We start from the raw sequence: 25,624 nt of genomic DNA, 5'->3' as shown, positions 1-25,624 counted from the left end.
GTCGGGAGCGAGTCAAGCTCTAAACTGTCAAAGCATATAGTTTCATTCCATCAACGAGTAGCTCAAACCCACAGAGGTTATAATGGATATTTGTATAGCTTCCACAAAACTAAATGAGACATTGAAATTGCAAACCCAACTATTATTAAGTATGAAATCATCTCAACCACAACTCATCATTAGATTCTTTTTGTTCTGGCAGAGCCATTTGTGTTTTGACAAACTTCAGCCTCTTCTTGCTACAAATTGATATGAAACTTATTTCATTCACACATCATCTCAGGTCAACACAGTTTAATTTGTTCAGAATTTTTTTGTGTGACTTAAAAAGGATGAAAAAGACAACGAGATTCTCGATCCAAGTGCTACATTAAAAAATTGAATCCCAATGTTTTCGGTAATTGTCCAAACATCACAAAAATAATGAGTGAATCTGTACAAACTGAGTACCTAATATAAATGCTCTCTTTCCTCATATAAAGTTACTTACATGATTATAGCTTAATTTCTGCAAGGACCCAGCAGAAAGCCAGAAACAACACCTGGCCCACCTGTGTTTACACACCAAAGCAACACAGTCTCTTTAACTTTGGGCCAGCTCAAGCTAATCCCAGGCTTCTCGCAGCTCCATCCTCATTGTTCTAACAGGAAGAGGACCAAAGTGCCAATTAAGAGGAGACGCTGTGACATCAGCACCGACCACAACCTGAGCCAGGGCGGGACTCCGATGCTCCCCAGTATTCTCACGCTGACTGTGCCTCCTTTGTCTGTGAGAAACTCTATGCAACAAGCTCAGGGTGCATGATATAAAGTTGAAGGCGTTCCCAGAACTAGCTGGACTGATTTTTATGAAGCAGGAATGCGAAATGAAGAAAAAGAATTCATGAGCAGTGAATCTGTACAGAAGACATGGATAATAAAAATAGATATCTAAATATACAGAGTCTACTTGGTACATCTACTGTTGTATATTTTGCTCAGTCCCTGTTTGATGCAGAAATCAAAAAATGCAGATATGGTTTTTGAAGATTGAAGGATGGCACAGTTCTGTTGGTCCCGCTGATCCAGAGCCGCCCCCTGCAGTTTCGCTCTAGCTCTGATAAGAGTCCAAAGGGCCGCCTGCTTCAGTGCCTGAATTTAATTCTCTTATCGCTGAGAATCACACTGCAAACACACTCAGGGTGCTGGTCTGGTCCTTCAAACCAAGGATACTATAGGCGATTCTTTTCAAATGGCCTGGCAGCCTCACTCCAATGTTCTTTATATCCCTGCAGAAGAGAGAAAGACATGACAGATTATAAAAGAGCTGCATGTGGGTTTGCACTTTGGCTTCCTCCCAACACTTTGCAAGCACAACCTTCCTGTTTCTCAGGCTTTGTAGTAATCTGTCACTCATCCAACATGACACATGCCAGGTGACTCTGTTCTGGTCTAGCTGGATCACAAAACCAGCACAGAAGGTTTGGTTCTGTGCCAGGCTAATTATCTCCTGAGATTTTATACTCTTAAATGTCCTCGTAATTAAAAGGATGACAGGAGTTTGGTTCCTCATAATCCACACAGCCGACCTGCTAAAGCCCTGCAAACACAGCAGTCAGAAGTCTTAATTACAGCTTTAATTACTTAACGAGGATTCTCCCTGTTGACCATGAATCACTTGTCTGGCAAGCAGAGACTGGTCGTAAATAACTGCTGGTTTTTTCCAAGAGTGCTACCAGATGCCCCGAGATGGAAACATAGGGCCATGAAATCACACCGCTCTGTATGACAAATACCTTAGAAGAGTTGTCTGCCTGCTTTAAACTGTGCCCATCTTCTCAAATCATGAGGAAGACCAGCTGAGATAAGTATACCATGAAGAGCAGTAGAGACTTAAAGCTGGTCATGCGGTTACAGAAAGCTCTGGCCCTCATTATTTCCCCAAAAGAACCCTTGTGTTGAGAGTTCCCCGGTGTTTTTTCCCTTAAGGTGGAGTCTGTTACATCAAATTGCCCCTTTGGCAGTCTTACACGTACGAGACGATCCAGTTGCCTCGAACTACCCCTGTGAGAAGTTTAAGGGGACAGTCTGAGCGCACCTCTTCAATCTTTCTAGAAGAACAAACGTGCCGACTACAGGGCTTCAAATGTCGTCAATCTATTTCACTTCCTTAATCTCCTTTAGTTGCTCCTGCTCCACAGGGAATGCTCCCCTCTTCCTTCCCTCCTTTAATGTTAAAGAAAGCCACAAAGGCCTTTGCCCTTAACAGGCAAGACTGGTGGTTTTTGGGGGCTTAAGGAAAAGTGCTGCTCAGAGCTGCGAGTGTATATGTAGGACGGAGGGATGTGAGAGAGAATGGAGTAGGAAAGGGGAGTATGGACTGCATCCACCACAAGCCACCACCGCCAGTCTACCACAAATGAGCCCACTTCTTCTCCTTCCCTCCATTACTTTTTCCATCTCCCAACATTTCTCGAGTTGTAACTGAGGTTGAGATTATATTATGCGCAAACTATTCTGCCGGCAACATTTTTTAGGGAAACAAGCATAATTTACTACACAGGAGTTCATAACAAATTCATAACAGAGTGGAAAACATGCTTCTTTATTATGATTGTTTTAAATCACGACAGAGATTTGAAAGCAAAATGTTTATCCCTCTGCCAAATAACCTTCCTGACAACTTTATTTAGGTAATAAGGAGTGACGTTTTTTTTTATTTCTACTTACTCGTTCTTCATCTGTAAGACCTGGTCCATGGTGACGACCCCGGCGCAGGCAAAGTTATCACTGTACTGGCTCATCTTGATGGACTCCAGCCACTCAGACACCGACCTGAAAGGGGAGCCGTCCGATCCGCTGGTGCTTGGCAGGCGGATGGATACACTGCAAGCACATAAAAGTAGATCCATAAGATAATAATCAACAGACTTTCCCACAACAAAGGCGGGTGACTGAGGTCTGTAATTACTGCAGAGGAAACCAGTTGGTGATAAAAACCAGTCGGAGCAGTCGGGGTGAAAGCCGATCAAGACACAAGCTTGACACTCTTTTGTCCTTTTCTCTGTGTTTCTGGCTTTAATGCTCCCGCATAAAAGGGAAAAATATGCATTCAAGCACACAATCACATTGCAGAGCTTTTAAAATCTCCTGCCAAAGGCTGCACACACACACACACGCACACACACATCTCTTATTAGCCTGCAAGGCAAGGTGTCAGTGTGTCCTCTTACTGGTTAAAGTGGAACATCTTAAAGCCATTCCCTTTCTCCCTGAACAACTCATAACACCGGCCCTCTTTATAACTTCATTAAAGAGGAGCTGCTGCAGGAGCCGCTAAATAGTTCTGAAGTGCGTCACAGTCAAGTCACAAGACTTCAGAGACAAGAAAAGACAAGTTCCTAGTCATTTAATGAAGCCAAGCTTCAGTTTATTAAGAGAAAGTCGTACAGCCCTGGTCTCCCAATGACTTTAAAAGTATTTTATTAGCTGCTAATGTCATGGTTTTCTTAAAAGCAAGGTTTATCCTTGTGGTGAACCAGCAGCCTTCTGATTAATAAAGCACTTTTCTGATTGGCTGCATAAGTGCTGTCCAAGGGGAAGGTAATGACCAATGCAGAGAAATGCAGAGGTAGAAAAACACCAAAATAAACATGGCAGGCTATGGAGAAAAACCCTGACATTCTGAATCTGAGTGATGGTGTGGCCACACCAAACGCGAATTTGCGGCGCGATTACATACAAAGTCAATGCAAAGACGCGTTTAGCCGCCGATTCGCCTCGGGCGGCGCGATTCGCGCGTTTGGCGCGGCGAGTTTGGAGCGTTCACGCGTTTAGGCGGTAGACGCGAATTCGCTCGAGTTCAAAATATTCCCCCACGACGTCATTGTTATGACAACGTTGGGGGGCAACTGCCGCCTGCTCCGGCTCCAACTCCGCCGGAGGATGGAGGAGAAAACAATCTGTGCGGTGTGTCATCATCCAGAGTTATACGATACGACGTGTGTACTCTACAGAGACCGGAAAAACAGGAGCAGGCTTGGTTGAAAGTCTCTGAGGAGACAGGTTTTGAATGTAAGTTCTGAAAACATTTGTTCCCAGCTGGATTTGCCTGCACGGGCTATCACTGAGTCCGACTGTGTTTTCCTCAGCGGAGTTTTAAGCCTGATAGAGAGGAGGAAAGAGTGGGGCAGGGGCAGAGCGAGGGAAAAGATGGAAGTTCTCTGTGCTCCTCTCTTTCCTCCACCCCTTCATTATCCCCAGGGAGACCTCCGGGAACATGGGTCGGGGGTTCGGGTGGTCGGGGGTACGGGGGGTCGGAGGTTCGGGGGATCGGGGATGAGATCGCAGGGAACAGCCAAGCAGGGCTGGTGGATTACCAGGGAGAGGCAGCAGGCATTGATTGTGATCTCCAAAGCTTTCACACACTCTCCTGTCATGCTTTTGAAACCACAGCTCATTGTTTTTCAGCTGCTCTTTTGGACTTTCGGTCTTTAAATGAACGAGCTCTCTACTCCGCATGCGCAGTACCGCGCATTCGCGTGTTCGCGCCTGATACTTCTACCTTCTTCCCTTTCTTTGTAACTCTGTGTGGTTTGTAAAGCAGTCTGAGGTGATGTGTTTGGAACAAACAAATTAGCACCAAATGTAGCTGGCACACAGTTATAAATAAAAAGCTACCACTGCTTTCTGTGGTCTTCCACTGCTGAAGCAGAATATACAAATCTGGTTGTTTTTAACCACCAGCAGTTGGTGTCCAGCGCTAACCTTACTTTGAAACACCACAAAAAAAAATCAGAACAGCAGCGGAGCGGGAGTGGCTGTGCATGCATGCCTGTGCAAATCATTCCTGCCATAACGTCACCACGGGGGGCAATTCAGATGGCCTTATGGGGGCTATGAAACAATGCAGAGGCTTTTATGCTTCCACATTCTCAGGGTTGTTAAACTGGAGGTTGATTAAATTATGAGAGCTTATTAGCAGGTTTCCATGCTGAATAAGTTAGTAGATGAAAAGAATAGCTACTATGATAAATAATACGAAACAGAAAGGGAATTTAGTGCAAAAGAAGTTGCCGTTGGAAAAAGTGACGATAGGTTGAATGTTTACAAAATGTAACAATGTTTTGGCTGCAGGGTTGTTTCTAGAAATTACTGCCAACAATGACATCTGAAGAAGAGAAATACTCATTTCATACTTTTAATCATTGATGCAAATAACTCTTACCGGGGGTCAAAGTCTGCTATAGTCTTGAGGGATTCTGGGCTCCTCAGCAGCTTGTCCAGCAGGCTGACAATGTCTCCAAAGCGCGGCCTCTTCGAGCGATCTTGGAGCCAGCACTGCAGCATCAGCTGATAAACAGCTGAGGGACAGTCCATCGGCGCTGGCAGCCTGAAGGCTTCATTTATAGCTTTCATCACCTGCAAGAGGAGGAATCTATTAGATCAACTCTCACTGGCAGGAAGAGGAATGTTAAACTTCCTGTTAGCAGTGATGACTACCTCATGGTTGCTCATGTCCCAGTACGGCCTTTCCCCAAAGGCCATGACCTCCCACATGACGATGCCAAAGCTCCAAACATCGCTGGCTGAGGTGAACTTCCTGTATGCTATTGCCTCTGGAGCCGTCCAGCGAATGGGGATCTTACCCCCCTGTTCAGGCACAAAAAAAACTGTATGTTAGGGACAAAGGCACCACTTAAGAATGCAAAACCCAGCATGGTTGTTCCTAAACACTGTGCTGCACTTTGGAGTTTGAACATATACTTACACTTGTGGTGTACGTCCCCTCAGGATCGTCCTCCAGCACCCGGGACAGACCAAAGTCTGACACTTTGCACTCAAGGTTGTTGTTGACAAGAATGTTGCGAGCAGCTAAGTCACGGTGAACGTAGCTCATGTCTGACAGGTACTTCATACCTGCTGCGATGCCACGCAGCATGCCCACCAGCTGGAAGGAACCAAGCTCACCATCACGGTCCTGATGGGTGGAGATAAAACAAAGAAGGCATGAAGTTAAGTGACCAGAAATGCATCTGATAAAACATTCAATACATTTTTGTTGATGCTGGTTTTAAATATGGCGACAAGTAAAGACAATACAGTCCCATCTGTCCAAACTAACCCTCAGGTATCTGTCCAGTGCTCCATTCTCCATGTACTCCGTAACGATCATTGCATGTTTGACTGCACACACAAAACGTAAAAACATGTAAATTAAAACTACTCAGACAAGAAATGGAAGAAATGCTAAAAAGAGTAAAAAAAAGAAGGGGCACAAAACTCACAGAAGTCCTTACATTTGGTCACCACCCCCTCCAGACGGATGATGTTCTGGTGGGAGAACTGGCCCATGATGGAGGCCTCACTCAGGAAGTCCTGCCTCTGTTTCTCTGTGTAGCCCGGCTTCAGCGTCTTGATAGCGACTGCCACCTCCTTCCTCCCCGGCGCTTTCAGAATACCACGGTACACCTCACCAAACTCCCCTGAAGCAAGAAAACAACATCAATGAGACAACTGACAGGGATATCGTACAGATAAGTGTTTGATATAGTTCTCAGGTTTCTAGCCGCGGGGATTCCTGTGCAGCAGCGTGAAGAGGAGGAAGTTTCTGCGGCTGTTTCGCCTGAGGCTCCTCACAGAGGTGTGTTCAGACTGGGTGTTGAGAGAAAGTCTATTTTGTTTAATTAGTGGATGGCCTGTGGTGTGGAAGCATGGGAATCAGCTGTCACATGAGGAGAAAAAGGGGGGCATGGTCGTGGGAACCCGAGGAGGGGGTGTATGTAGTAAATAGACGATCGGTTCAAAGGGTAAAGGTTGTCGCACTTGAATGAACCTTTAATGAAAGATCCGGGGTGGAATCAGAAAGGTGCTCTGACACCCTTCCAAAAAACACTGTTTCTGTGACACTTTCTCTGTGTAAATGTTTGTCAGATTGAGCCAAAAAAACATTGATCCCACAGCCAAGACCTGCCAAACAACAAATGCCTCAACTTGTTGTGGGAGAACTCAGTCAGATGGATGTTAATCTCTTTAAAGTAACCTCTGTCAGTCAGCCTTTTGAGGTGGAGAAAAAGCACAATATAAACAGTGAATTTGGGGATTGGAAAAATCTTTCAGCATCTCTGAGTTAAGCCTCGCTGCAGATTGTCTCAGCGGGGTTGTCACTCACCAGCTCCAATGACTTTCTGTTTGGTTATGTGGCTGGGGTGGATTTCAGTGGCAAACTTCAGGACAGCCGTGTTGGGGTCTTCGTATGTGTGTGGATCCACGTAGGTCTTTAAGGGCTTTAATTGCTCTGTGAGAGAAAAGAAATGACGCATTTAGTCAAATAAATGAAGAAAGAGGTTAAATTTAGAGGGAAAAAAGGGACTGCTGAGATTTTCTTTCTACCTGAGCTGGAGAAGTAGGTATCCTCTGGGCCTTGCCTGGTGTGTGAGTTTCTTTTCCTGCAGAAAAAAGATAAAACCCACCGGAAAATTAATATTCAACCAAGTCTAAACAAATGCTCTTTATCTTTAAATCATTTGCCAGCTTTGATATCCATGGCACATAGCAACCTTTTGTAGCTATTTTTCAAGACGTCCTGAGGCTTTCTAAAGGAGCCAAACACTGCTGCAATCAGCCTTTCAAACACAGCAGCCTTTTGAAGAAGCTGATGATAGACTGTGTTTGCTGAGCCGATTTTAAAGACTGAAAGAGAGACAAGCAGGCAGGAGGGAGCTGGACAGACGGGCAGCAGTCTGCTTCAGTGTAGGCCCGGGTCACCTCAACAAAGTGCCTGCAGTCTGATACAGAAAGAAACCAAGCGCCTCTTATCTCCAACAATGCTCCAACGCGGACCAATTTCCTTTCAAAGGCCCCAACACTTACTAGAAAATAACCATTGAGCAATGACAAGGCGCATTCAACGCAAATTCTTCCCTAGTGAGTGCTGGGACACAGATCCAGATAAAGAGAAAGAGAAAGTTGGCTAAAGGGAAAGAGAAAGAGAGAGGTGAGGAGAGACTCAATGCAGGGGCCATTTGGAGGCCCCGCAAAGGAAAGACAGAAGAATGAGAGAGGAAGCAGGAGAGGCAGGGACGGACTGACAGACATGAGTCCATTTCACACATGCACTCCTAAAAATGCGCAGAGTTACAGGAAAACCTGCCCCAGATATTTTCTAATTCAGCTATTTTTCTGACAGTCGACTACAGATCATCCTCAGCACCCTAACCTGCTTTCTTATTGTGAATTTTCCTGACTTTCATTCACTCATCATCGCCTTGTGTAAATTTTCCAGGTGACTGGCCAGGTGGAAAAATGTGCTCATATCCATTCATCCAAATATTTCTGGAAGTTTTAACTTCCAGTGCATTTGTACAAGCAGCTCAGAGAGCAAAGGAGAGGAGTTTTTCTCACCGTCTGCGGAGGAACAGAACCAAAACCCCAATGAACAGAACGACCGCTGCTCCAGCCGCCACACAAACAATCACCGCTGTGTTGTTGGAAGTAAGACGTTCTGGAAAAGATAATAAAATTTAAAGTTACATCAGAGAAGCTGTACTTTCACCAAACGTTGCCATTTTACGGTGGTTCGTGTCTGTACCACTGATCGAGGTCTCAAACTGTTCCTCCATGCTGGAGCCTCCAGGGCTGCCGTCACTGCTGAGGGCCTGGACCCTGAATAGGTAGGCTGTGCCCGGGGAGAGATCGCTGATCTGAACCGAGTTCTTCTCCAGTATGAGCACAGTGTAGGTCGTCACATCCAGGTTATCATCCTGGAGACACAAGAAGGGGAAACTCAGTGGAGAGGGAAGGTTGTGCTGCTCAGTGAGTGGTATTCGTTTAGGAAGATATCACCTGAGTTCTTTGATGAAAAACCAGAGGGGTGAGTATTTTGTTTACCAAACTTAATGTTAAACTTTTTTGTGAAATATCTATGTGAGGTTTTGTTATGTGTTCTGGCATGTGGAAGCTTTTTGTGTCACTCTATCACGCTGGCTCCATTATTTTATAGTTTCTCTTGCTACTTCTCATGCATCATTGGTGGTTATACAGTTATACATATGAGACATTTATACTGACTGTAAAAGTTGCTATGGATGGAAAAGTCCCATCTTGAGCTAGCAAAGTTAAAAGAACTAAAGAGAAAGGGTGGAAACAAATTTACAGACCTTCTTGCGGTAGGTAAGCTCGTAGCGAATCGGCCGCTGCTGAACCCTTGGTCTGGGGGATACATCCCAGGACAGGGACAAGCTGTTGGAGGTCTTCTCCACCAGGCGCATCGTGGTAATCTTTGGAGGATCTGATGAAAAGAAGGGAGAGAAAAAAGTCCTTCAGTTGGTGAAATCTCACTGAACTAAGCTAAACTTTCTGCTAATAATCAGCAGAGGAGTGTTCTCACTCTCCTGCTGCAGGCTTCGACCTGCAGCCTCGCAGATAGCATCTGTCATTACCACGGCGCAGATAACATCACTGCACCACATCATATCAGCAGCACTCACCTGTGTAGTGCAGAGATGTAGTCAGAGCGCTGGTGGATGGGGGTCTAAAAGACCGTGGCATCGCCTGACTGGCGAACACTGACACCCCGCTTTGCGCCTCCACAGTAAAGGTGTAGTTGAGGTGAGCGTCCAGCTCGCTCACTGAAACCCTGGTGTCAGTCAGGCCAACGCTGGACGGCTCGTAGCGGATCTTCTCTCCACACGGCTGACACACGACGCCCTCGCAGCGCTGGCACTCGATGCTGTAAGTGATGTCATCGCGGCCTCCTGTGTCTTTTGGTGGGCTCCAGGAGAGGAGGAGTTTTCCAGGGGAGAGCTGGGTGGTGGTGGCGATGAGGTCTTGTGGGGCAGAGGGGGGGCCTGATGAACACAGATAGAGAAAATGTAAAGGATGAGGAGGGCGTTTTGTTTTCACTTGGTGGTGACACTTAAAAGTCTAAAACACAGGTGTCACAGTCCTGCCATGGAGGGCCAAGAGGCTGTAGGTTTTCTTTCCAACCAAAAACTCCACCAGCTGATTTCACAGATTAGTCCCTGCTCTCTGCATGAAGGTGAGGTAAACAGTGAAATCAGCTAGTGGAGTTTTTGGTTGGAACAAAAACCTGCAGCCTCTTGGCCCTCGATGGCAGGACTTTGACATCCCTGGTCTAAAACCAGTTTCAAAGTGGAAATAAAATAAAATAAGATAAAATATTCTGCACATCAACTCAATGATTAGTTACACTTCTTCGCTTCGAGGGACTTGTTACCTGAGCATGGTCCAGTAGGAGGGTCTGTTGGGGCCCTGAAGAAGCCCTCCATGCAGGGACAAGAGGAGGCCCCTGAGTCAAGCCTCTGGGTGTTTGCAGGACACGGCTCACACTTGTCACTGGACGCTTCAGCTTTGAAGAAGCCAGGCTCACATTCTGCAAGAACAAAAAAATATTGACATGAACAGGTGAGCAAGGACACGGGTGGCTTCAGGCAATATCCTAAATTGCACAACGCACAGCCAGTTCCTCCAGATCATTGGAGCCTGTTTGTTAGAGCTGTAATTCTGTGAACTTTCAACTGTCATGCAACAGGAGAAGGTCGAGCGGACATGTTTTTATGTTAAGGTTAAAGGTCTGATTTGGGCAAGTGACAGAGATATAGTGAAGGAGACGCAAAGTGTTGACTTTGCTTTTAAAACACTGTCCAGTACAGTTCAGACCCTGCTTACATGAGCCCAACCCTGAATAAAAAACACAAACTCCCTGCTTTAACGGCACGCCTTCTCTTTACTGTTTCAACCACCAACCCCCTCTGATTCTACTTTTCAGCAGCGTCTTCAGACACAACCAGTCGTCCCACATTCCAGGACAGTAAGTCAGTCAGGAGTAAATGCAACAAAATTCAGAAAAGAGACACGACAGAAGTGAAGCAGTGCAAAGCAAATCCTTTTTTCCTCCATTAGTCTTATTATGAGACCAACTTGCAGGCCTATGTAACCGTATCACCTAGATTAGATGACACATAGCCTCACAGGTCCAGTCTGGGATAAAGAAATACAGGTAGAGCATCCAGCTGTGCATGTCGGCGCTGAAATATGAACTTAATACGGTGTGAAATTTTGGAGAGAGGGCGCCATAAAAGAGAGTGAAAATGAGACGGGCCCCCTTGAACTCTGCAAGAGCATTCCAGCGGCTGCTGCTCCATGTCCTCACACCATCACACATTCATCCACCCACACACACACACACACACAACCACACAAGTTCATGCATGAAGTGCACACAATCACCCACGCCCAAGTGTATAAGCACAAAACACACATACATGTATGCAAAGCACACCCGCGGACACATGGGTGATTCTGACATCAGAAGAGGGATTATGTCCACTGCCTGTCACCTGTTCACGTCCTTCTGCCAAGTCAGTTCAGAAACACACACACACACACTCACATGCATAAACATACACACACATTTCCTTCCGCCTAAGTCGCCCGGGGCGTTTAAATAGCTCATGTCATAAGATGTTGACAATGCAAATGAGAGCACACATGCAGGCCAAAGGAAATGAGAAGAGAAAAGACGCGAGAGAGAAAGAAACCAAAGAAAAGAATGGTTTGAGAAAGATCAGATAAGGAAGAATGAGGGAATGATTGCCAGCTGAAATGAGGCTGAGCCGTGGCAATAAAAGTCAGAGCAAACACACAACTTCTGTGTCAGATTCCAACAGAGGCGAATCGAACAGAACAGCCAAGTACAAAGACAAACATCAGATGGTCTCAGAGATACTGTCTGAGGCTTTCATTGTGGTCCGTTTGAAATAAAGTCCATGTGGACGGCACAAATAACCTCACACCAGAGAGAGAAAACACGCGGCTCCACATCCATTAAAGTCATATCAGAGGGGATTTACTCGATTGACCGTGATACTCTCTTCAGCTCTTTCTTTAATTGTGGTTCATTTGTGTTGCCGCGGAGCCGCTGTGGAGAGGTGTGTTTTAACTGTCCACAATGGCAGAAAGAAACCCACTCTGCATGAGAAGAGTTAGATTCTGCAGTAGGTTTGCATGTTACTCAATCTTCCCCTGAAGAAAGCATCTCCACTCCTGGCCAGCTGTTCCACTCACAACCACTGCTACTCATTAACGTGAGGTTGGGGCATGGCAGAAGAGAGGAGCAATGGAGGAACAGAAGGTCCAAGAAAGAAAGAAAGAGGAGTACTGTATCCTGCTGAGGATGGAAGAAAGGAAGGGAGAAAGAAAGGAGACAGGCCAGGGCGAACTCCTCCATTGAGAAGGGGCAACAGCTGCTGCCTACAAACCCCAATTCATACCCCTACCTCTCCTCCTCGTAATCCCCGAATTCCTTCCTCCCCTCCTTTCTCTCCTCCCAGTCTTCACTTAAAAAGGCGCCCAGCTAACCCATTAACATTGCTATTCACCACTGACCATCAGGCACAGAGAATGCCATGCCATTCAAGTGCTGAAAGGGAAAACATACACACACACAAGCATTGCAGATGGGAATAGCCGAAATGCCACATGGCAACTGAATAGAAGAGGACTAGCCTCTTTTTGGCGCTACAGTGCAGGCTGCAATGCATCGTGGTCAGGACTGTGGGGATGATGGCCTTACACTGCGAGCCGCCTCTATAATCAAGATGCATTCCAGTGCACACCACCCAACAGGAGCAGAGCGCCTCCTCTGCAGCTCCAGTTTCAGCCCCTGTCCTCTGTAATAAAGGTGACTGAGTTTGTGTATCTTCACTAAATGAGTCACAGTGACGGTAAAGCAGCTGGATGAGTCTGTGCTGAGGTATTCAACAGGAGGATTCCTCGACAAAAGAGCAAAGTCCGGTGAAAGGAAATCTCCTGGTTCCACTGAGGAGGTGGAGCGCGACTCTGGATTGTCGCTGGACACAACAGGAAACAGGAAGTGTGAGGCTGATGCAGCCTTCCTTCCTCACGCAGCCAATCAAAGCATGGAAACACAGCGGAGCACGACTGAATGACGAACCAGCACTGAGACTACCAGAGTCCTGAGACAGAATAATAACCATGAAGGAAGCCAAAACGTGTTGACCTGACATGAACGTCCTGAGATGATCGCTTTCGCTCTTTAGCTCAGCCATGTTTTCCTCCCTCTTATGAGGGAGTAAAGGAACTGTTTGTCATTTTAGAGGCCCTGTGTGCCTTGAGTGGCTCCATGTTTGTTTATTGAGACTGAGTGCAGGGGCCTGTTATATTCTGGGCCCGAGTGGCTCTGGAGTGGGAGCCCCCGAGGACCCCCCCTGGGTTTGTCGGCAGAAGTTAAGATGGATGAGATGGCGACAGTGATGAATGCACGGTGGGATAGATGGATGAATGGGGTAACATGGTGGCTTGACAACACAAATCGCCCTCAGGTCTAGAGGAGTAAGTGGTAGGGGGGCCCCCACAATCGGGTCCGGCGCTGGGCTTTTAAAAAGGCATAAAGGTCATGTCTGCCTGAGGGTAGATGTGAGTTAAACTGTGCATGGCTTACAGGGAGTCAGTGGCCAAGTAAAACAAACATATGCCTGCAATCAGGAGGAGGAGGAGGAGGAGGAGGAGGAGGAGGAGGAGGAGGGAGAAAGAGTTACAGCAGCAGACCGTGGAGGTTAAATTCAGAAGTATGACAGGGAACAAAAAAACATCTTGGAAAAATAAATCCATAATGAGTAAATACAATGTCCAAATCTTTATCAGCTAAAAAAGTACGAGTCTACTCTTTGTCCACACCTTCATCTACCTCACAGAGTCCTCTCCAACCCCAACCCCCTGTTTTCATTCCCTGAGTCAGTCAGCCCCCTAATTGCAATATGTCATGTCATTTTGTTTGTATGCAGAGTGACAACATGTCATTAGCATTTTGGGGGAGTCAGGTTGTGGTGGAACAATGAGGCTCTCTGATGGGGGAGGTGAGCCGGTAACATGAGCCAGGGGTCACAGAGGTAGAGGAGTAGAGGGGGGGCAGGAGGCAGTAAAGGTGTAGGATCTGTTAGAAGTGTGTGCATCTGTGTGAAGGGGGGCATTAGTCAAAAAGATTAGCTGGCCAATGGAGCAGCTGTAAGGGCATTACATCTGTTTTACAATCCCGCTCAGGCTTTCATCTGGGGTTGTTAACAAATACAATAAATTCCCTGATCCCCTTTCTCCTCTCACTCCCCCTGTCCACTCAGGCTCAACGACACAGAGTGGAAAGTGGAGTCAAGGGCTAACAAACCTGACTCAACCTGGTCTAAAATAAGGGAGATAACATGAAACCACTCCCAGCTGACACAGAGGTCACAGCTTAAGACACCTCAGAAGGGTCTGAGTCATTTGGCTTCACAGTGTCGCTGGTCAAACCCAGACAGCCAGGTGGCAAACACAACACCATTTAACTGCACAACACCAAGGCCAACATGTCACACACTGCGTGCCGACAGCCGTCTGCTTCCTGGACAAGGGGAAGAGGCCAAAATGGGACCAAATGCACCCATAAACAAAAAGACTTATCAGGCAGGACAACAAAATGGAAAGTGGCTGAGTGAGGCCGCTCGCCACCGAGCGACAATGGAAAGCCCTGAGCCAACGGGTCGGGGAGTCACCCAGGGATTAGGTGACCTCCGGTTTCCGCTGCGGGCTCGTCCTGTTAGCCGTGAAGGGTGGGTGGGTGTTGTGTTGTGCTGGGGCGGGGAGGGGAGAGCAGGACCAACTGACTGACATGGGGGGGAGGAAAGTGCTGACCTCACACACCAGAAGTACAATACAATGAGCTTCACATCGCTCTGGACTCCCCCAACACAACACAGTCACATCTACACACACAGCCTCCAGGCTCAGGAATGTCACAAAGAGGAAAAATGTCCCAACTTCCTGACCAAAACCAAAACACACTCTGAAAAGCCAAGAAATGCTGAGGCTTGGTTATCTGACTAATTGCAGAGCTTCAGATGCTAAATTTGCAGAGTGCATTCAAACACTTCTTGGGCGGATAAAAACAGAGTCACGTGTGCTTTTATTGTGAAAGAAACAAAAACAGAAGCTGGTTTAATCAATATTAAACCAGTTGTGCTCCCAGTTCATTGTGTGCATCACAATAAATGCTTTATCTTCTATTACATTTTATTTTTTCTGTATAATAAAAATGTGAAAGGTGTCACTTTACGTAGATCCTACAAAAACTATCATTTTGCCTCCTGTCAGTCATCAGCCTCTTTTACATGAGCATAAAACACCCCAAACTTTCCCAACTTTATCAGAGGGAATGCTATCAAGACTTTATCCTGACTTTTTCAGTTAGCTCACAAAGAAGTCTGAAAGAAGTTGGGTGAGCTGATGAGTGAATGTGGCAGGTACAAGAAGAATTGAACATGAAGAAGCTGAGCTGCGTGTTCAGAAAGGTTTCTGTGCTTTCTTCTCTTTTCTGCTCGCCATCTTGGTCTAAAATAGTAACCATTACTGAAGCCAACTCCCCATCCTACTCCTTTTCCTGCATGTGCTACCCATCCATCCATCGTCTCACCTACACCAAAGGAGGCTCCTTCTGCTGTGAGAGTCCATCCAAACACAGATTGTCTCCTGCTTTGAGGCTGGTGTATGAGAGGCAAATGTTAAAAAACAACAGGGCTTAAATAACCTGGAGTTATCCAGAAAAAAGTGAGGGGTTAAATTATGAGAGGTACCTAGATTATGATATCCAAGGTGCCAACTCCATGCTCATCGAACATATTAGCACTTTACTCTGCTACAACTGTCTTACCAAGTTATTAAGTATACATAAATAGATTAATTACATAAATTGACCCACGCAGCCTTTAACTACTCTGTTCAGGAAATAAACATGTCTACTACATTTCAGTCACATTTTTTGTTTTTACACTGCAAAAAAATGAAATCTTATCAAGTGTTTTTATCTTATTATAAGTAAAATTTGATATGAGCCACAATCAACTGGTCAGTCTGGAAAAATGTCTTGTTTTAAGTTATTTAAAGACAAAAATAAGGTCTGAATTGCTTGTTACAAGAACAAAAAAAATTTGCCAATGGAACAAGAAGAATTTGCTTGATACTAGAGTAATGTCTTAAAACAAGTAACTTTTCTCTTATTTTTTACTTGTTACAAGCGATTTTGACCTCATTTTTGTCTTTAAATAACCTGAAATAAGATAGTTTTCTGGACTGGTCAGGTGAATGTGGCTCATATTAACTCTAACAAGGCATTTTCTACTGAAAATAAGAAAAACACACTTGATAAGACTTCATTTTTTTGCAGTGTATGCTCATGCTGATGCTGCATTGAGAATTAAATCTGCAAAGATAGGTGTATGAGATACTTTTAAAACAAGTGACTAACGAAGCAGTGCAAAATGCTGAGAGAAGTGTTTTATAGTGTTGTGGTCTTTAAGACAAGAAAAAGCTAAGGGACAACAGGCTCTATTAAAAAGGAGCTACACATCTGCAGTAGAGTTGTACATTGCATAAACCAGTTGAGGTCTCTGTGAATGATCAACTTAAACTCCACCCTGAGAGACCCCCAAAACCAAGCTGCTTTTCACTGCACCAACTTGTACTCTGGTTTTTATGGTACGGAAGTTGAAGCTCACACTCAGCAAATATAAAGTTTTGTTTCACCCATATTTGAAATAAAATATGATACCAGTGAGCTCCTGGTTTTCTGACACCTCACAGGTTTTACTTTCAAACCCCAACAATACAAATGAGCTCTAATCCACATTAAGAATCATACAGGCCACCAGATCCCATCCTACATTTCCCATCAGCTTGTTAGCCGTAATTGAGTTTACCGTTCCCTGCAAATGTTGCCCAACAAGACGGTGCATGACACCACTTGAAAGTTCCTCCAGAGTCCCCCCATTATCTAAAGCAGCTCCTTCCAGTTCAGCCCGCCAGGCAGACGATACCTTGGCATGAGATCTGAGGGAGCCATAAATTCAAAGCAATCAGGGTGGCTTTTGAGTTAAAGAGAGGACATATTCAGACTGTGCTGCTACATGAGCTTAGTTTTCCGATGAGTCTAAGTGAATTACAGCTTCTCTTTTTTTTTTTTTTTCTTAAATGGGCTACAGGATCAGGAGTGGAGGATATACGGTAGAGCAGGAAATTTCAATGTGGGGATTATCCTGCAGGAGGAAGATGATTTCATTACATGAAATCTAACATAAGCCAACTAAATCAGAATGCTGACAACCTGAGGTGTGGTGCTGTGTTCATGTCTCTTTGTATATTTGCCTTCAGATGGAATAAAATTGCACAAGAGTTTGGTCTTAAGAGATTTTGGGTGGTTCTTACTGAGCAGCTTGCTTCAGGTACAAACAGAGTGAGAGATTAAGACGTCTGACTCTTTTTAGAATCCAAATCCAAATTTCCAATGTGGATAGAAAAACAGAATCTGGCATCTGGAGTTCAATTTTTGCCTCCTCTAAATGTTTTGCCTTAACTTCTATTTTTTTCCTTGTGTCGCTCTGTTTTAACTCTTCAACTGGCAGCATTGTTCACATTAAGCCTCTATTTATCCTCACGAGTCAGTCGAAGACAAATGTATTTACTGTCCAGAGAGAGGAGAACTCAGCTCTGTCTAAATAATCCCATCAAGGCCGTGTGAAACGGGATGTTTAAAGTCTATCGGTGTCATATTCATGACCTGCACAGCAGCCAAAAACAACAAGCTCAGCGTGATTTCATGGACAACAAGAAAACAACACAACAGTTTGTTTGACTTGGACGTCTCATGCAACAGTGTGCATTTCTCTAGGTGACGGCATAAAGATCAGTGTTTAGAGCTATGTGTTGGGATAAGAAAGTATCAAATAAATAGAAAATGAGACGCGGAAAATTGGGGCTGAAATAGAACGAGTCTTCAGGGACGGAGGAGATGAGGAGGAGAGATTAAGAGCCGCAAAAAGCAAGACACAAAAGCAAAATGGCGAAGCACAACCTGTAGTTACTTCACTTAAAAGCTCAAACACACCCAAGTCAATTACTACCCCTACAAATCACTCGCCACGGTGTACAGTCATGCAGCTCGAACTTCGTCACCAACTGTTTGTTACATCAGCTGAGGATGAGTTCAAAGACACTGATGGAGAAAGAAGGAGGGCAGAGAGAAAATAGTTTACTGGAACCTCTGTGGCGGGAGGGAAAATATCTTTACTGGAACTCCTTGGTGGACAGTATTTCCAAAGAGACACCCAAACTGCCTCCAGTGTTTCAGATCTTCCACTTTGTGTCTTCCTTTGCAAACACAAGCTTGAGGAAGCCATGATTTGGGATTAAGCTGTATTTGTTGAAGAATTAGAGCAGCTGATGAGGTGTGGACCCACATGGTTGAACACAAACCCAAGAACCAGCCAGAACAGCCCCAGTTCTTTGTGGGGTGACACATGGTATGTTGTCCCATTGTGCCAGGGAGGATTATGGGTAAGGAAGGGTGTGATTGGGAACCGGAGGAAAACTGTGTCAGTGTCAACAGTGAGTCACGAGTGGAAACCAAAAGAGTTGTTGTCGTTTTGAAGCCAAACGTTAAGTTGAACAAAGCTGAGATTTTTTCCCCTGGAATTTAAAATTAGGATTGTTTATTTTCTCACTGAGGAACAAAATCCGAATATAAAGCAGGTGGTGAGTGAAACGGTCGATTTTGTCCACACACTGAGATGTGCCTCTGCCTAAACTTAGGAAACTGCTGTGCTTAAATGCACTTTTTATGTAGGTGTACTTTCCACATTATAAAGCAAGCACTGAGAAGTAAGTCAGCAAACAGGTTTTTGTTCTTTTACACAGGTTTTGTTTTGTTTTTGCACTGTTGATACTGGAGCAGCATTAAACAAAAATATGTTTGTTTTCCACAGAAGTTTTGTTTTCAGACAAAGAGAAACTCTACAACCCAGTGTACTTTCATCAGTTGAGATGTGTGTACTAATTTAAACCCTAACAATGCTGTGTGTCCATCAGACCCAAAACTTTGGCTGAGGAACAAAAACCACACAAGGGTTTAAGTATTAGTCATATAAATAATCTGAATGATTGTTTCTGGCTCTGAAATGTTAAAATGATTGATGCAGGTCTTTGTATAAAAATGCTGCTGAAGCTGGCGAAGCAGTTATAAATGACAGAGAGACTAAACATATACGAGACGTCAGTGAAGTATAAACAAGAAGTAATCAATGGGACATTCCCCCACATGATCGTAGTAATGAACATTAACCCTTAAAGCAGTGTGAACTGTGCTAACCCTGTGCTAACTCTGCTTTCAAAACCTTTTGAATTTGAGGTTTATGTGTTTTGAGAGCTAAAATAATTCTCTTTTATGATAGTCTGTGGTGCGTCCATGAAAAACAAAAGCCTGTTCTGAGCCTGACCACAGCTGACTGATATGATTTACAACCGGTTCATAAAAGCTTTAACATTCACCGCTCTGGTGACTGTGGTAGGTTTCTGCGGCACAGGAAGTGATGTGTTTTATCTTTAGGGCTTGTTTGTGAAAAAGATGGACTCTAATGTTAAAATGAGCAATGACCGTCATGGATAGAAATGCACCGTACGCCTACAGAAACCTCAGCTCCAGAGTTAAGGCAGAAAAAAGCACCCAGAATAAAGTTTGACGTACAAACGGTCACAGAGCCAAAGAGTGCTGATGAGGAGACAGTGACAAAAACCAGACTGTCACAGATTTCTCCCTTAACAGGTCCCACAGGGCAGAGGAGTCATATATCTGAGCGAACACATCAGTGAACATGGAAACTCTCAACATAAGTACGAAAAAAACACCACAGTGGAAGTTTTGTGGTTTCTCCCCGGACAGACGCAGCACAGGGAAGAAGCAGGGAGAATGATTAACTGTGAGTCTGCACCAGATTTCTCTTAAAGCCCTTCCAACCATTCATCGTGGCTGCACTGCTGCGACCCAGTGATTCATTTCCACCTTCATCAACAACTGCCCTCATGCGTCTCCCGACCTCTCATTTGACTTCATCTTGCTGTTTTCTTTGACTGCTTTGTTTGGTCATTTTTATGTGAGGGCCTGACCCGGGGCTGCTCTTCCCCCCATGGGAATTCCTCAGGTCTGGAGTAATGTTGGGAGGCTCCTCCTCAGCAAACTGATCAGGAATGTACCAACCAAGAGGGAAGAGGAGATGGTGGAGGTGGAGGTTGAGGTGGAGGTGGGCTCCTCTGGGGGGAAGCACAGTGCTTCATTGTTCTCTTACCTTTACATTCCATTCCTCACCTCTCTCTGTTTTAAAATCACACCCCTCCGCTAAACACAGCCCTCTCTGCCGCTTTTGTATCACTCCTCTTTCATTCCTTCCTGCCTCTCCTCCTCCGCCTCCTGCCTAATCATCTTACCTGGCACTTTCCTGCAGCTAAAAATGATGTACTGACAGAAAACTTCATCGCTCTTATCGCTCTGCTGCAAATGGGAGGAAAAACTCGGAGGGGAGGTAATCTATTATGAAGCAGGCGTCATGCAGATTTACAACTTTACTCAGTGTTTACTGAAGCTCCTCTGAAGATTACGCTTGAAAGCTCCTCTGAGGAACCTTTTGGTTTGTGATTTTGGCGCCCCCTGTGGCCAAAGAGATTCCTGTTTGTTGAATATGTTTGAAAACCTTATTGAACAACAGTGATTCTGAGTGATGGACGAAACAAACACTAACACATTAGTAACTCAACAGGCCACGAGTGCCCACATCAAACTTCGACCATACCCACCTCAAGCAATATCTCACACTTATCAGGGAGTTGGACGTCGGTACCAAGCTTCAACCTCTGGCCTCGAGAAATGGAACCAATGAGGAAGTGCTAAAAAATTGCAGTTCCCCAAGTGTTCACTTGACACCAAACTAAACATGTTTACACAACTTAGCAATTTGGAAGACATTATGATTATGAATTATTGTCAAGAACACCAGGTATATTTATTATAGGTCTATGATTCTATCAAGGAGGTACTTTGACTCCACTTTTTAACAGTCGCAGAAGACTAATATATTGAAAATGTTTCAAACACTGATCTAAAGACAGGGAAGAAGCCCTTACTTTTAAAAATATAATTTGTAACTGGTCCCTTCATGGTGAGCTACTTAATGCATTACAAGTCATGTCAGAGCTTCAACGATCTGATTTCTAAGCTATGAGTGGAATGCTTAATAATGGATCCATAGACCATAAGTAATAAGCATGCCATCCTTCTTTTGCCAGCACATACATATGACGCCAATGCTGCGTGTAAACAGCTTAATAAACTCTTGCATGATTGGGCGATTAGACTGTGGAATTAGTTATGTCATAAATATAAGACAACCACCTCGCCCACATCTGATCCAGTATCAGAAGAGATTGCAGAAACTTATTACTAACACCTTCTATATTGGTAATCCTGATCACACCCTGGACTATGTCAGTATATGGGCTGTTGTAGTTTGGGTTTCCATTGGCATTAAAGGCATGCAAATCCATGTGTGTACAAAAGAGACTTCTAGAAAGAGCACTCAGGAGTGACAAGCGTCTGAGGGGTTTTTTGTCATGGAGCAGATTTTAACAGGCCTGAGCATGCCAGCTTATGTTGTGTATTCACACACACACACACACACGCACACACACACACATACTGCTGGGGCCACACGGTGCACCCTCAAAGCTGGGGCTCAGGTAATTCATAAACAGAGGGGTAAGAGATGGATGTGGAGACAGACAGGGGAACATGTATCCAGCATGCCCGTGCTCAAAGGGAGGGCCTCTTTTTTTCTGTGATGCTTGAGATGAACAAAGTCAACACCCCCCTACAGCTCCCCCAGCCTTGAAGATGCTAATCCATCACAGTACAGTAGCCCTCTGGCTTCTTTGATCACTTTCAGTCACTCTGACAGCCCATCCCACAACAATAAAAGCTCTCTTTACAGGACTTCAAAACAAAACTTCTCTGTAGTACAAAGTTAAAGGCTTGAGTTATTGTTGCAGTACGAGTGAGAGCCGTATCAAGATAAGAAAACATGAGGGAAAGGAAATCACCTGATGCAACAGGCTGAAAGTAAAACTATGTGAGGGGTTATCAGAAGGTTTAAGAGGGACTTCAACATTCATTCAACAAGTTTCTGAATAAGGGGTTTCACATTCATGATGAACACACAACACAGTGTGAGATAACACAGCTAAGGAATTTTTCAGTTTCGCTAAACTTTTTATTCAACTTCATTTCTCACCACCCGTCTTCAGCCTTGAGGACAGAAATGATGACTCATTCAAAAGAAAAGCTAGCAATCAAAGCCCGCAGACCTCTCCACCAAACACCTTCCAGTTAAAGCTGAAACTCAGCAGCACATTTCCTAATTTCATAGGTATCGCTCCAAGGTCAGGGATGATGCTGGGACTTGTACGAAGAGGTCTAAGCATTCCTTCCATTGCAGAGGAGTCATGTTAGCCAAAGGGAGAATTCCTCTGAACAATGATAATAACATCTCATTATAAATATCTGCAGTCTGCCATATGGTATTTTTTTACTGCAGATGATAATTGAAATGAAGTTAAATGTTGTGTAATGCCAAATGATGCGCTTAAAAGCTCACTCTCATGGGAACTGTGTCCTCGGTTTACACCCAGACGAGGTGAAATGCCTGGAAGCAAAGAGACCATTACTAATAGATTCAAGAGCATGGCCTTACCTTGACACGAGTCTTCAACCTCTTCATAGCCTGGTTTGCACTGGCACTGTCCGACCGGTACTACCCACTCTCCATCCACCGTGCAGTAGATTCGAGGCAAGTCCTCGATGATGGCGTTCTCCACACACACTCCGCTTACTTCCCTCAGCGCCTGATTCTCACCTCCAGCCACAGTCTCAGGGAAGGACGCCAGGCTCTTCACTGTGGCTGGGCAAATTTTGTAGTAGACCCTGAGAGAGAGTAGAGCAACGCAGGCTCCGATGTCTTGGAAAGCCAAGTAAAAACCTTTTCTGGACAGGTTCTCCACCACCCGTGTCTCCTTATTGATGTGGAGCTCGTTCTTGCTCGTGATCTCGTCAGGTGCGATGGTGGCCACTTTCTTAAACTGACCCTTGCGAAAGGTGGTGCCCACATCTGCATCTGACTCTGACGTGAAGAGGTTGAAGGTTTCTTTGCAAGTCAGTGAGGTGGCATCGAAAGAGTTGCAGTCTCGTACGATGAACTGGAGCTCAACAAAAACCCGAGAAGCTGACGGACGCCTTTGGATAAAGGTGGTACGCAGCCAGTTGTCCTGGTCAGGCTCCCCGACATTGCAGACGGAGTAGGAGTAGAACTGAGAGCCATTCAGAGTCTTCTGGACGACCTCCCACTTTAAAAAACACACACATAAAAAACAAGGTTAGAGGTACGAGCATGGATCCCTGGGGAGCCCCAAAGCATACGAGGCTGATCCAAGGGAACAAGTGCCAGAAATGGAAAGAGCCCGACGCTGCACGTGAGGGTTTTACTACTGTAACCTGAACCTTGAGTGAGTAAGGAAAGCTGAGGGCTGTGTATAATAAGTTTCTTTTAACATTTCAACCATCCTTCACATGTCTTTAACATTTCTGCATCAATCAGAGCTTCACTTTCCAAGGCAGCAAAAGAACAAAGCAAGCCTCAAATACTTACTGAGTAAAAGAATTTCCAACATTTCAGAGACTCAAAATTATTTCAAATTCAGTCCTTCACGGACTGTTGATACTGCTGACATCTCTCCCAAGCAGCTTTTTAGCCTGCATACTAAATGTGGCCACAAATATTTCAGAAGAAGTGGACAACATGATTTAAAATCGACTCTTGAGGAACGACCGGCCCCTGCAGGGGCAGGGCCTGCGGTTTGCTCTCTGTGTGTAGCCACTGTGCTATTAATTAAAGGAATGTGCTTTGTTGGCTGAGTGTGTGGCTCTGTGTGTAAACTTCATGTCCGACAGCAGAACCGGCACCTCTATTAAACAGCTGGTGAACATTTTTTATAAGTGGCTTTTAAAACTTGGAATAATAATTATTATAAGTGTTGGTAGTCACATGGGAAAGTGGGCACAATAAAACATGTTTCCAATAGAAAAAAAAAAACACCTGATGCTTATTAGTGCAAGAAGGAGCTGGTGTGATTATTTAAGGAGTGAAACTTTGAGAAAAAGTTGGGTGAGCCACTGTGAGGAGCACGTCTGCACATGCCTTTGAGTCATCAGCACATGAAATGCGGCTATTTAGGGAGAATTTGCATGAGCTTGACTACCTTGAAACGTTGTTTAAGAAGAAGGAACAGATAGCTCCTGTAAACCGGGAGAAAGATAACCGCAGCAATGAAACTCAGGGTGAATATTTGCCTGCGCTAAAAGGTAGCTCTGAGTGATTGGCTCGCTCTAAAACCCCTCCCCCTCTAAAAAGAGGTACCACATGCTGCAAACTTCACTAAAAGTTAATTGCTCTCTAACATACAATTCTGGAGCTGAGGCCTGAAAACCACAAGAAGCCACAAGTATTCCCAGTTGAGAGCTAGCAGCTATTCTGTCTGCCTACGCTTTGGTGTAGCTCAGACATGCTCTGCAGGCGACTTCTAACACCCCTCCTGTTCAGATCCATACTGCAGCCTCCATTAGGCTTTAACTGCCAGGTTTTATAGAAACCTGACATATACAAACACTGAAGAGCCAACCGCACAAGTCAAATGGTCAAATATTTCTTTGCACAAGGGGGTCTTGATTTAGCGGTGGCCCTTCCTGTGAATGCTCCCTGATGTAGATCTATCCTTAGGCAAATTCCAAGCAGCAACGTGGGAGCCAGAGAAGAAGCAGGAGCGCTACTTACCCCAGGCCTTTCTCCCTGGTCTAAGGGCCATGTCAACCAGCCCAGTTCACCTCCTGTTGCTCTCATATCCAAAAGCACCTCTGTGAAGGAAGGGGAACAGTGTCAGCACATCAAAATCACCAGAAAGCTTACATTTGAACTCTGATATGACAAGAAACTATCCCTAAAGAGAGAGAGAGAGAGAGAGGAAATACACATGAAACTTGTTCCAACTAAGGAGATGTGATTTCTTGGAGATGTCCTAAACTTCTGACAGCACAGCTTTAATGAGTTGAGTTTTATTACCTGCATTGAGTAACATAATGTCAAACTACGCAGTTTAAATTAAACATATGCACAAGAAAAATCCAAAAACTGACAAACACATAATGTCATTCTCAATTTTAAAAAACAAATGCTCTTTAACTTTTTAAAGAATTCACCTGCTGGAGTTACACAGTTCAGATCTGCGCATGCATGCTAAGAAAAAACGGTCTAGTTAATTAATTTTCAATTGGAAAAACAACACAAAACTGCATAAGAAACTTGATATAAAGTTATCAAAGTCAGATTGTGAACTGTAACAAACTTTAGAAAGTGTGTTTCCTGCGTTAAAGTTTCTCAGAGGAGGCTACCCGCATGGCACGCGTCTCTCACTTCAACTCTAGCAGACTTTAACAAAAGTTTTTTGCAAATAAATGAACAATGTCACTCACCTTCTTTAGTCTGCAGAGTTATTAGAATCCCATTTATGAGAACATATGAAAATAATAGAGGTCTGATTCCCGTGAAAAACTCCATTTGGCCAACTTTTCCTCCTTCGCTCTCCCTCTGTGCTCCTGGGCTCGGCTGGGACCCTGCTCTGCTCTGAGGTGAGCGCTACTCTCCGCTGC

The 25,624-nt window shown here is 44.8% G+C and overlaps 1 protein-coding gene across 2 annotated transcripts; it reads right to left on the bottom strand.

Annotated features, from left to right (window-relative positions):
• On the bottom strand, positions 1-25,624 carry epha2b (eph receptor A2 b). Of its 2 annotated transcripts, none has more exons than XM_074681181.1 (17): positions 25,448-25,624; positions 24,753-24,832; positions 22,620-23,268; positions 10,217-10,372; positions 9,468-9,827; positions 9,138-9,268; positions 8,570-8,741; positions 8,383-8,482; positions 7,372-7,427; positions 7,151-7,276; positions 6,267-6,464; positions 6,104-6,165; positions 5,750-5,959; positions 5,482-5,631; positions 5,207-5,400; positions 2,710-2,865; positions 1-1,268 (listed from the first exon to the last, which is right to left on the bottom strand). In XM_074681181.1, exons 1-17 carry the CDS (start codon positions 25,530-25,532, stop codon positions 1,160-1,162), a joined length of 2,994 nt encoding a protein of 997 aa, XP_074537282.1. In that variant the 5' UTR covers positions 25,533-25,624; the 3' UTR covers positions 1-1,159. The 2 variants fall into 2 exon arrangements, with proteins under 2 accessions (XP_074537282.1, XP_074537283.1); XM_074681182.1 differs by having other exon boundaries at positions 6,279-6,464.

The sequence above is a fragment of the Halichoeres trimaculatus genome, unplaced genomic scaffold (assembly GCF_033239565.1).
Source record: "Halichoeres trimaculatus isolate MK-OKI-2021-1 unplaced genomic scaffold, fHalTri1.1 fHalTri1_scaffold_11, whole genome shotgun sequence".
NCBI classification, from domain to species: Eukaryota; Metazoa; Chordata; class Actinopteri; order Labriformes; family Labridae; genus Halichoeres; species Halichoeres trimaculatus.
This window is presented reverse-complemented; position numbering and strand designations above follow the sequence as displayed.

Coding starts and splice junctions, on each gene's coding strand:
- epha2b (XM_074681181.1), bottom strand. CDS start 25,532: ATGGAGTTTTTCACGGGAATCAGACCTCTATTATTTTCATATGTTCTC. Junction 7,277..7,371: donor TACCTACTTCTCCAGCTCAG/GTAGAAAGAAAA, acceptor TTTCTCTCACAG/AGCAATTAAAGCCCTTAAAG. Junction 1,269..2,709: donor GTCTTACAGATGAAGAACGA/GTAAGTAGAAAT, acceptor TCTCTTCTGCAG/GGATATAAAGAACATTGGAG.